We start from the raw sequence: 12686 nt of genomic DNA, 5'->3' as shown, positions 1-12686 counted from the left end.
TTTGTATATCTAAAGGGTGAATAATTGGATATCAACTACAGAATTAAGTAACAATTCTAGTATAGATTATATCTCACTTAACTCAATTATAAAATATAAATACTCCATAAGATGAACTAATTATGTAAATCATTCTCTCTCTCCTCCTTTCTCTCTCCAAAACTCTAGCCTCCATTGTTGAATTTTGAAGGGGCATCCATCGATTTTAATCGGTGGAAAGCCCCAATCCTTGTTTCTTTATTGTTTTTTAGGTTTATAATAATGCTTTCTCCTTTTGGGAGGAATTTTTCTCCCTCGAAAAAAAGGATTTCCGATCTCCTTTGAAAGACAAGGGTATTTCGACCTCCTTCGAAAGATAAGGTTTATCTCCTCTTTTCGATGGAGAAAAGTTATTAGTTTTGAATCCATGGTAGTAGATCTAATAGATTGTCATGAAATTATTTCGTTGGTGAAAAAATTATCCAGTTTTCGAATACGGACTGATGAATCAGAAGGAAAACATCCTCACGACTACAAAAGATCGTTAGATTGTCTCTCCAACAAGGCTATAATTTTCAGCGATATAAGCGGGAGATGCTCCGCAGTGCAAGATCTACTCGACGATCGTAGTTTTTATGAAGGAAAATTATATTTGATTCAATATCTTATGTATTTTTTAACGTCGAATCTCTATTGTAGATGTCGTATGACTTTTAATTAATGAAATATTTTTGCTATTAAAAAAAAAATTATGTAAATCATTAATTAGAATTTCTTCCAATCCTCTATTAGATGCATCGTTTCTCTTTAGAAGGTCAAACTTCAAACTTTTAGCCACAAATTCTCATTAAATATCTTGTTAGTTTCATTTTACTGTATATATATATATACGTATTTGTATGATATTAAGTTCTTTTATTAACTAATAAACAGATAGAGATATTCATGGTAAATGAGCATATGGTGAACAAAAGACTTGTATTAAATGGTATGGAGATATACATAGCTATATTGAGACCGAAGATTTAAATTCGTTATTTTTTTGAAATATTTCAAAATAAAATAAAAGGCCGCCTTTAAAAGTTGAAAAGATTTTTTTTTTTAATAAAAATAAAAATAAATAAACTACATGCTAAATGCCTAAATCTATTGCATGGATGACAGCAAAATGCTTTAATACATATTTTGTGATTAAGTTTTGGCATATGAGCATATCCCATTTACTCAGACATTGCTTGCACTCCATTGTAGAATGCTTTGCACATTTCCGGCTTCACAAGAAGCCAATTTCGATTTATTCCTCCTACATCCGATCCATACGCACCTAAATACCACTAATCCTTGGATGATAACAATTGTACGATATCAACAATGTATTTCAATACCATGGGCTTTATTACTTGCGTGTTGCGTCCCTTTAATTTTCCTAGTATATATTACTATATAAGCAGGCTAGCAACTGTAGCAATAACACAAAAGCAGTAGCTAGTCCATGACATTTTCGTCGAGGTTGTCTTCAAGGCTATTTATAAGCTATTTGTCCAGGTAAGTGCCATTGTTGGTTGCTACATTGGGTTTTATATAAATTATCATATTCATCAATAATAGTTGTGCTACATTTCTGAGATTGATTATAACATGCATGCATATAAGATCTTCATGCTATTATGTACGGATCTGAGTAGTAGTAAGTATTACGGAGTACATACTTGCATCCTTTTTAGCAAGAATGGTATAGAAATGTCACTTGTTTACTAATGCCTTTAAAACAAATCATATGAAGTATTGTTTTATGAATGTTCGGAAAAAGTTGTCATCTTAAAATAACTATTGATTTAGTGACGTGGATGAAGTACTGTTTTTTGAAATTGAATGATAAGATATGAGAGTTATTATTTGTTAAGCTAAGGTTTATAAGCAAAATTATGTAGTCACGTGTTTAGGTAAGAGGTTAGAAATAGAATTTTCATTCTAATACCATGGTCATATGAAGAAATTTATTAGAGTTGCGAAAGTTGATATTGTTTTAGATTGAGAAAATAAAAGATTTTAATTAATATTCCCTCCGTCCCTGATTGATAGTCACTTTTGCTATTTTTGGTGATCCAAAATATTAGACACATTTTCTTTTTTCAAGTACCATTAATATTATTTTTTTACCAAAATTCTCTCCCATTTGCAAAAATATTTATGCAAATTTAACTTTTCCATGTAAATTTTACTTTCCCATGTACTTTAATTACTTTCTCTCTCTACTTTTTTTCCATACCCAATGTAAATTTATTTTTCAATATACTTTTGCTACTTCTCATTTATGTTTATTAATTCCCGTGATTTTCTACCAAAAGTGACTATCAATCGGAGACGGAGGGAGTACAAACAAAAACCCAACACAACCTAACTTAATTTGATATGTTTGTTAACCAGTCCTAGAATTTATTAACTGGTCTGATGATAAGTTTTCTAGCCTTAAGCCTAATTCCCCAATCGATTATAGTGTTGGCTGTTGTTGGGTTCCTCATATCCTTTCTATCATTCTATGGTCCATTAAGCATTTAAGCATGCCAGTTTAAAGTAATAATAAAAAAAATTTAAAAAAAAAAAAAATTAAAAAAAATTTTTTTAAAAAAAAAAAAAAACAAAAAAAATACTTGGACCATTGGGCCTATTGGAAGCCTTTGATCTTAGTGGGCATGTGGGCCAATATTTTAGATGTCGTTTTTTAATTGGGTAATTAGGCGTAGTAGTCAAAAGAGCTTATCACCAATTGGAATTTGCACTCAAAGTTGACCAAATAAACCATTTAACTTTTTTCAATTACATAATAAGAATATAAATAAATAAATAACTCAAAAACTTTGCATCATCACAATTGTATTAAAGTTATAACAAACCATAACAATATTTACTTTTATCTTGTCATTTTCTGAATATGGCTAAAATTGTTTATGGTTCATTCAGCTAATTATAGTACTTTTTTTTAAAACAGATTGCTTATTTATTCATCAATTTAATTATAGTAAATCCAAAAAGTACCCATATCTGATGACTATGATGATATGGTGGCTTTTGTTGTATCTCGGTTATTATTGATTCTGTGAATATAAGCTTGAAATGAGGGCCAATTCTTGAAATTTGTGACTAGATAGTTCATACAGTAGTTGTTACCAATTGTATTAGCACAACTCCTTATAAATTTACTTTGTTTTCAGGAAGAATCATTCAGTAGTGGTCTTTACATTCTTAAAAAACTAGATATTGATAGTAGAGGAAGGGGGCAGTCAAGCAGGCATATGGCACGGTCTAAGGTGTCGCAACTCGCCTGCTCGACACTAGCAGTAGTGGTACTGCTACTGTTGTGCATAACGGTCGTAGGAGCAACTACATCAGAACATAAAAATGATGAAATGATAGGATATGGATACGAGGTTAAGTATGCAAAGGTTGATGACACTTCTGGAAAGTCATTGAGTGCTTCGTTGCAGCTTATCAGAAATTCCTCTGTTTATGGCACTGATGTTAAGTTACTTGGCCTCACTGCCAGGTACTCAGACCTATTTTTTCTGTTCTTTTTTTTAATTAATACATTGCAACCATTTATTATCAAATAGAGCCACTTTTCTTCTAGGAAATTAAAATGCAACGCTCCTAGTTTTTAATCAGTAAGAGCGAAGATAACAAACACAGAGTAACACTCAAGTCATTGTTAGTATATAAATGTGAAATTCTTCTCTACAATAGCACTAAAATACACGTAGCACTCATGTATTCGATTGAATATTTTATATCATTCTAATATATTCATTATATTAGTATTAGTATTAGTATTAATATTAATTTTACATTTTCACAACAATATAGCTAAGCTAACCTCCCAAACTCACCATGCAGCTTAGAGGAGGATGACACCTTGAGGATCCGAATCACTGACGCGAACAACCATAGATGGGAGATCCCCAACGACGTCCTCCCACGACCACCACCTCCAATATCTCCACCACTATTTTCCACCCTTCAACACCAAAACCAATCCAACATCACAGTCCTCTCCCACCCTCACTCAGACCTTACCTTCACTCTTTCCCACTCCTCCCCCTTCGGCTTTTCAGTCTCCCGTAAATCCAACCACGACATCCTCTTCGACACCACTCCCGTCCAATCCAATCCCAACACCTTCTTCGTCTTCAAGGATCAGTACCTCCAACTCTCCTCCTCCCTCCCAGCCCAACAGGCTCACCTCTATGGTCTTGGAGAGCACACTAAGCCTGACTTTCAGCTGGCTCATAGCCAGACCCTCACTCTCTGGAATGCTGACATTGCTAGCTTCAATAGGGACCTTAACTTGTATGGATCTCACCCATTTTATATGGATGTTCGGTCTTCACCGGCAGTAGGTTCCACTCATGGAGTGTTCCTGATGAATAGCAATGGGATGGATATTGAGTACACTGGTGATAGAATCACTTACAAGGTGATTGGAGGTATAATTGACCTTTACGTCTTTGCTGGTCCAACACCAGCCGCGGTTGTGGATCAGTACACTAAACTCATCGGTCGCCCAGCTCCAATGCCTTATTGGGCTTTCGGTAATCCATTCACCTATCCAAAATCCTGTGATAGCAAATGAATTGAATGCAACTAAGCATATACATATTTGAAATCTTCTCACATTTCAGGTTTTCACCAATGCCGGTGGGGTTATCATGATGTAAACGAGATCAATTCCGTGGTCGATAAGTATGCAGAAGCTAAGATCCCTTTAGATGTAATGTGGAATGATATTGATTACATGGACGCCTACAAAGATTTTACGCTAGATCCTGTAAACTTCCCTCAGGACAAGATGCAGCAATTTGTTAGTAAACTCCACAAGAACGGCCAAAGATATGTTCCAATCTTGGATCCTGGTAATTCAACTGACAAACTCTGTAGACTGATTTATTCAGAATCTTGTATTGTCTGAAATTTTACAGGTCTTCCACAAGCTCCTAATCTGATAAGTTTTGTTCTGTTTTTTATGACAGGGATCAATACAAATAAGTCATACGGAACTCTCATCAGAGGTATGCAAGCTGATGTCTTCATCAAGCGCAATGGTAAGCCTTACCTAGGTACTGTTTGGCCAGGACCAGTTTACTTCCCTGATTTTCTGAATCCTGCTGCAAAAAATTTCTGGATTGATGAGATTAAGAGGTTTCGAGATATTATTCCCTTTGATGGAATCTGGATTGACATGAATGAAGCTTCGAACTTTATAACTTCAGCACCATCCCCTGGGTCTTCCCTTGATGATCCACCATATAAGATCAATAATTCTGGAGGTCGAGTACCCATTATAAGCAAGACTATTCCAGCAACAGCTATGCATTATGGTAATGTTACGGACTATAATGTTCATAACCTCTATGGTTTTCTCGAATCTCAAGCCACCCGTGAAGCACTCGTTAGAACCAGCAAGGAAAGGCCATTTCTACTTTCGAGGTCAACATTTGCTGGCTCTGGGAAGTATACTGCACACTGGACTGGAGATAATGCTGCGAGATGGGATGATTTGCGGTACTCTATTCCGACTATGTTGAGCTTTGGACTATTTGGGATGCCAATGATTGGAGCAGATATATGTGGTTTTGCTGAAAATACAACAGAGGAGCTTTGCCGTCGATGGATACAGGTATATCACTGAAATTATTCTAAACTTCATATAGTAGTGTTAGCCTGATATTCATATCCTTATCAGAAGTGTTTGTTTAAATACAGCTGGGAGCCTTCTATCCCTTTTCGAGGGATCATTCAACTCGCGACTCTACTTATCAGGAGCTCTATAGATGGGAATCAGTTGCCACTACAGCAAGGAAAGTGTTGGGACTCCGCTACCAGCTCCTCCCCTACTTCTACACAATGATGTATGAGGCCAACTTGAGAGGCACTCCAATCGCGCGACCTCTGTTCTTTACCTTTCCAGAGGACGTCACAACTTATGGAATAAGCTCACAGTTCCTCATCGGGAGAGGAATCATGGTTTCGCCTGTGCTACAACCTGGAGCAGTCTCTGTTAATGCATATTTCCCAAGAGGAAACTGGTTCAATCTTTTCAACTACACTTCTTCAGTGAGTGTATCATCGGGAAGCAATATTAATCTCAGTGCACCTCCTAACGATATCAATGTTCACATCCATGAAGGTAATACGACTGAAACTCAGGACCAGTATGAATCCCCCAACTGTTAACAGGGTCTGTAGAGTTCCATATGTGACTGAGTAGGTCGAGTTCTGTTTGGATAGGTCAATAAAAATGTTCTTTTGTACCAACTTCAGCGTGTTTTCGAGATCATCACATAAATTTGTGGGGTTTGGGACTTTGGGACTCTGATCAGATTTTCCTCTATCTAACCTATTTTCCTAATTGTGATCTATATCAGGTAATATTGTGGCTATGCAAGGAGAAGCTATGACAACTCAAGCTGCACGGAGCACACCGTTCCATCTCCTGGTAGTTATGAGCGATCATACAACCAGCACCGGGGAGCTTTTCTTAGATGACGGGGTTGAAATGAATATGGGAGGTGAGAGTGAAAGATGGAGCTTAGTGAACTTTTTAGCAGAATCAGGGGCAAACAATGGCACAATTTCATCCCATGTTGTGCATAGTGGATATGCAATGAGCCAAAGACTGGTCTTGGATAAAATAACCATTCTAGGTCTCAAGAGAAGAGTTAAGGTAAAGGAATATACAGTACAGATGGGTGCTGGAGTAACAAAGAAAAACAAAGGGTTACAACTAAGATCGAGTTCCGACAACCAGGGGGGTTTTGTTGTCTCAGAAATTTCTGATCTAAGGATGCCCATAGGACAAGACTTCAGATTGGAATTAGAGTATGAAGGAACAAAAGGATACAGGAAACCTACTTAGGTTCACTGCATGTTTAAATAAAATAGAATAACATGTATTATGAATTGTGAATTTGTGATCACTGATCAGCAATGATATCAATAACCAATTCTAGCTGAAGATACAATCTACGTACTAGCAATTAATTTGGCAAGTCGCTCAATTCCAAACAATGGCACAATCTCATTCCATGTTTAAAAATAAAATGAGCAAATCAAGGCTAAAAATTATCCACAAATTCAAACAAACAAACAAAAAAAAAAAAAAAAAGAGGGATTTAGAAAGAAATATATATAGCTGGGAAGGACAAGATGAATAAGCTTCAAAAAAGAAAAGGACAAAAAGAATTATATTTGGAGCATTTTGTATTTAGCCAGATTCCCAGGTAGTTAAATGGATAATATTATTTATTTATTTTTTCTAGCTTATCCTTTTCTTCATTTTTTTTATTTTATAATCCAGCTCATCTTTACACACCTAACTCAACTTGGGTCACTTGCCAGTGTCCACTATCACCCCACTGGGCCCACTCTAAGCATAATCAAATTTGAAAGTACGCAGTTTTGAGGTAGCTGCTGCAGGCGCCTATGTTGCACCAGCTTAAATTAAGCCACTGACACAAACTAGACAAAACCTTAACATATTGCCCCGAATGCAGCAACATTCTCCCACCCTCCGCCAACCCACCCCCACCCATGAGCCACGCCTGCCAGCGTAAACCTTAATACTCCGTATCCTTTATCCCCTCCCAATTCAAATTATCTAGCCTTTCCATTTTCATTATATACATGTTTGTCCAAAAAAAAACAATGCGATTATGCACTATATTATTTAATGTAAATAACTTTTTGATAGGTTCGTTTAACCTTAAGACACTAATATGATAATAGATAATGTGGCAAACTAGTAAATTTATACAAGTACTCAGAGTGTTGGACAATTAAAGAATCAGTAAGAGAAGACATACTGGTATCCTTGCAGCAATTTCTTATTAGCATAGGAGGAACCGAGGAATGCAGCACTTGTGCTGTTGTACATGCCAACAGACCCAAGGGATGGAATAAGTTGAAGGGAGCAGTGAAGCGAAAAGGCCAAAATCTCATAAATTAGTCAAATATTCAGAACAAAACTTTGGTATCTACCCCTACCATTCTGACACTCATTACATAAGTTGCAGAAAAACCATTAACAGCGTAGTGAAGCAAACTCTGAAACAAGCAGGAAGAAGAAACAGAATGTTGATATTCCTAAACCCATTTCCACACACATTTCCTGATTCTAACAACAATGCACTGCTACAAGCATCAAAGAGTTTAGTACCGACCAAGCAAGATAAAATCATCATCATCAAGGACCTGGACATCTTTGTCACCAACAAAGTTCTCTCGCCCAATTTCCTTCACTATACGAACAAATTCAATTCTCTTTTCCAGCGGAAGAGGTACATAGGGAAGGCGGAATACTGGCCTTGCTACTCCAAGTTGAGCTAAAGCTGTATTCAAGCCAATAGGGTTCGGCTCCTGAAAAAGCCACTCGATTAAAGGCATAAGCTTGGCATTAAGTGATGAATTCTTCCCTTTGAACATGAGTTGCCCAATTAAGCCAGGAATTAAGTTACTAGTAACAGATATAACTCCAGTAGCCCCATATAACCACCGAGAATCATGGCACTGATCATCATTTCCACTCCAAACCACAATCTTATTATCTGTGTATTGCTTAATTCTTTCGTGACCTACACATTCTTTAACACCAGCAAAGTTAGTACTCTGTGCTAGAGAATGCATCACCTGAGGAGGAATATCTTGACTTGTTCTAGATGGTACGTTGTATACAATGGCTGGCCCCATAGATAGCACACTTTCAAAATGAGCAATCATACCCTCCTTGGAAGTCTTGCCATAGTAAGGATTGATGTGAAGTGCAGCGTGCATTCCAACAGCAAACCCCTGTTCAGTAGCATGTATTGCTTCTCGTGTTGAGTTGCTGCCAGTGTTCCCTATCACTTTGATGCTACTGCCAAAACAGTTGACAGTATGACCAATAAGCATAATGTGCTCGTCCCAGCTCATTAACTGCCCTTCACCGGTTGTACCACCAACAATAACAGCTTCAGCACCCCCATTGATCTGCATGTTCACTAATGCATCATAAGCCTCAAGATCAAATCTTCCATCTGGTAGATATGGGGTTTTAATGGCAGTAATGAGTCTCAAGGCCTTAATGTCATCCACGTTTGTCCTGAAATTAAAACCAAACTAAACATTATAATACATCTACACTACAACAGCTATCCAAAAGTTTAATTGTAGTTCACAAGGGTAAAAAAGGAAGGAGTATGAAAATGCTGTAATTATACTCATTGACTTCTTTAGATACAAAATGACACAATAACCTCACAGCTTACAAAAATACACACTGTTTCTCTTTCTTTTCTTTTTCTTTTTATTAAAAGTAACATGGTCCTCATCATTCATCAGCACATGCAGCACACTAGCACAGATTTAATAACATTGTCCTCATCATTCATCAGCAAAAGCAGCAAAGATTAAGTTTATGGTTTATCTTCATGTTTGTATCTCACTAAAATCTAGCCTCACTGAAATGTATATATCTAGCCCAAATCCTATGAAGTTCTGATTCTTTACCACATAACAAGAACATTATTAAGCATGTACAAAAGTCAAATTCATTTGCAAAGTAAACTAAGCTGATACGGGGCATCCACTTAAGCAGGTAAACTAAAACAGGAGGAGACTAATGGGTATATAGGGCTAGAACAGTTGGTCACGCCAGAATTCATTTGCCTATTGAGCTCCATAATACAGAACAGCAATTGGCTTTCCTGGTGTCCTATGATCTGAGGACAGCCAGCTCCTACTTCAGCAAATCGAAAGATCATCTTATTATCTATACGACAACAAGAGCTGCATCGCAATAACCCGGAAAACATTTTTCTCAGGAGAAATGAATTACTCAACAGCAAGGATTGCATAGTTCTGTCTAACGATTGCATAGTTTTGTCTCACGGGTGCTAGCCAACTAATTACAAATATCTAGTAATTAATATGGTGGGCCAGAGTAGGATAAAAATTACTTAAACCCTACTTTCGACTCTTCTTTTCTGTTTCAGCCCATCACTGCTTATCAGGCAGGTACAGAGTTTTTTTTTCCTCCTTTGAAAATCAATCCCCCATAATCTCAGCCATAAACGATAAAACTACTGTACAGCTAATTTGAATAACATCCAGGCCACATTGTCATCATAAACAAGCTAGCTGGCAGTCTGGCACACTATTTACCATAATCAAACAACTTTAGGTAACGATTAAAATCTCCAATCAAATGAACATCAACAATCTCTCAAATTATCTGCCCCTAGATTCTTAAAGTATGTTGCTTAGCAACAAGCTATAAGTACTTTTGAAAAGATAGACAAGACAACACATCTTAATTGATTTAAACAAAAGCCCCATAAATTTTAACATAGACCTTGCAACGATACGCACGGACTGTTGTAAGATCATTATGTGTGAAACCAAATTTGCCCAGCATACTTGGGACATGTTCTGGGTGCACCAAAAGCTCTAAAACATTTCATACCTGACTGACTTCTTCAAAACAGAGGGAGGTAGGTATTAGAGTTAGGTTGTGCCTTGCTGATAGACTGAATGAATCACATGCTTGACTAGAGATGTACATGTAATCAAAACTCAGAAATTTTTAAAAAAGGCTATCTGGCAAGACTCAGCAAGACATATCCCTTACAACTAAAAATGATATATTACCTGTTCTTAACTTCATAACTACGCATAGGGAGATGGAAATTAGCAACTGCGGCAGCTTGTGGGGACCTCCACCTAAAATACACTCTGCAAGGAAAAAAAGAAAAGAAAGGATAAACGGTTGGATGATGAACAAACATTATATTACAAGCAGGAAAAAAAATCTAGAGAACAGAATATTGGGCTCATAATCTCATATCATAAAAATACCAAGCACAAAACGGTAAGGTCCCAATCTACACACTATAAAGACCTAAACTTGGCATTCTTATTACCTTGGATTCATAAAGTTCCATGTTTCATGTATTCGACACATTTTAGTCAATCTCTATTCCCAAACAGGCTAAAAAGCCCCTCACAATTTCCACAAAAAAATTATAATTCCTGGAAACACATGGTATGTATAAATTAAAATCTACACTCCCGAAGTTTAGAGCTCAGAGATCACAATGGACCCATTCCTAGCACCAACAAGAAGTCTTGCCTGAGCTATAGGGGGGATCTTCAGGATACTTCCTCCAATGACAACTGCATTCGAAAAGGACCATCCAAAATAAGCCACCAAAACAAAATCCTCCATACGAACCCATTATTGAAGGCTATAAATCATGCTCTTGACATGATTCCATATCACTTGCTAAATATCCCGTTGTCTGTCATCCTCATCCCCAATGACCACCAAAAACCATGATCTTACCCAAAAAAAGTTGGGGAAAGTCCCTCATGCTCTCAATCTCCTAAAGTCCTCAGGTCCATATTGATCATCTATACAAACACGACACCTAACCCAAAAAATGGCAATGGGAACTCATTTTCAGTTCATAAATCACGGCACCCTAGCTAATAGCAATCGAAACTCCGAAAGAAAGCCTATTGTAGTCTATCACCAACCACCGGCATCTATCTATGATACGAAATAATCATTTCCATGGACAACAATAGTTTTTTTTTTTTTTTTTTGAAAGGGGCAACAATAGTTTTTAATTAAACGATAAACAAAAATTACTGACAAAGAAAACAAACTCCACCTAAAACCTCAAACAATAAACAATAAACACCAAATTCAACGTATAAATACAAACATTATAGCAAAAAATCGAAATAATTTTAAAATGTTACCTGTTACAGGCATATGGAGAAGCAGAGCGAGGACGGCTGAAAGTAATGGAATCTTTCAAGCACAATTTGTGACTCGTCAAAGTAGACATTTCAATACCAAATAGCTCAAATCCAAAAATTACACAAAACCCTAACCCTGAAAATAGAAAATCGAGCAAAAATTAATCAATTAGGTACCAATAAATCAAATTTGAATTACAAATATCAAAATGGTGGCAATTTAATGAAATTAGGGTTTTGGAATATGAGAGAGATTGAGTTTGTTACCTAGATAAGGTGATGTTCTTCAGCAGTTTCTCGTCGATTTGGGTGCCCTAAATTTCCAAAATGGTGGCGTTTGTAAGGAGAATGTGGTTGGATTCTTCGAAGTTGGAAGTGAGAGGGTTTTGTGGAAGGAGACACTGAAACTGCAGTGATGCACCAGAACTCAATATGTGTGTCTAGGACTCTAGGGGTCTTCGTGTAATCGTGTGTGTATAATGTGTCTAATTGTGGCCTATGAGGCGAATTGGCTCGTTAACTATTCGAGCTCGGTTTTAAGGGATACAAGTAAATTTTTATTCCTTCCATTTTTAAACACTTGATTCATTTCTCCACGGAGAAATTGGAGAAAGTAATAAAATACGGAGTACTTAACTATTTGAGCTCAGTTTTACGGGGTAAATTTTCATGAGTTGAGTACAACTATTTTTGGATTGGGGATTTTCGAACATGCTCTTCACGTTACTAATTACTTTATACGTTTTGATTTGGGAGCTTCATTAGGTACAAATTTTAACATTGGGTGAAAATATGAAATTGTATGGAAGTATAAACCCTAACCCTACATTGCACATAATTTACTAACATAATTGAAAATTTGATGCTCATACTTTTTGGAGTCAATCCATTTTTAGAGCTTTTGGTAGCTTGAA

The 12686-nt window shown here is 36.6% G+C and overlaps 2 protein-coding genes across 2 annotated transcripts; one reads left to right on the top strand and one right to left on the bottom strand.

Annotated features, from left to right (window-relative positions):
* Positions 1–2870: 2870 nt before the first annotated feature.
* On the top strand, positions 2871–7464 carry LOC145606629 (alpha-glucosidase-like). The gene is made up of 6 exons (XM_081662437.1): positions 2871–3523; positions 3871–4565; positions 4656–4886; positions 5004–5650; positions 5737–6160; positions 6399–7464. Exons 1-6 carry the CDS (start codon positions 3273–3275, stop codon positions 6887–6889), a joined length of 2739 nt encoding a protein of 912 aa, XP_081518563.1. The 5' UTR covers positions 2871–3272; the 3' UTR covers positions 6890–7464.
* A 469-nt stretch (positions 7465–7933) lies between these two features.
* Positions 7934–12231, bottom strand: LOC145608422 (4-hydroxy-tetrahydrodipicolinate synthase, chloroplastic-like). The gene is made up of 4 exons (XM_081664036.1): positions 12040–12231; positions 11773–11908; positions 10657–10740; positions 7934–9109 (listed from the first exon to the last, which is right to left on the bottom strand). Exons 2-4 carry the CDS (start codon positions 11859–11861, stop codon positions 8182–8184), a joined length of 1101 nt encoding a protein of 366 aa, XP_081520162.1. The 5' UTR covers positions 11862–11908; positions 12040–12231; the 3' UTR covers positions 7934–8181.
* Between the last annotated feature and the right edge of the window lie 455 nt (positions 12232–12686).

Source organism: Chenopodium album, chromosome 23 (genome assembly GCF_948465745.1).
Source record: "Chenopodium album chromosome 23, dcCheAlbu1.1, whole genome shotgun sequence".
Classification (NCBI taxonomy): domain Eukaryota; kingdom Viridiplantae; phylum Streptophyta; class Magnoliopsida; order Caryophyllales; family Amaranthaceae; genus Chenopodium; species Chenopodium album.
Note: the sequence above shows the minus strand (reverse complement) of the source record. Positions and strands in the feature narration are given on the sequence as shown.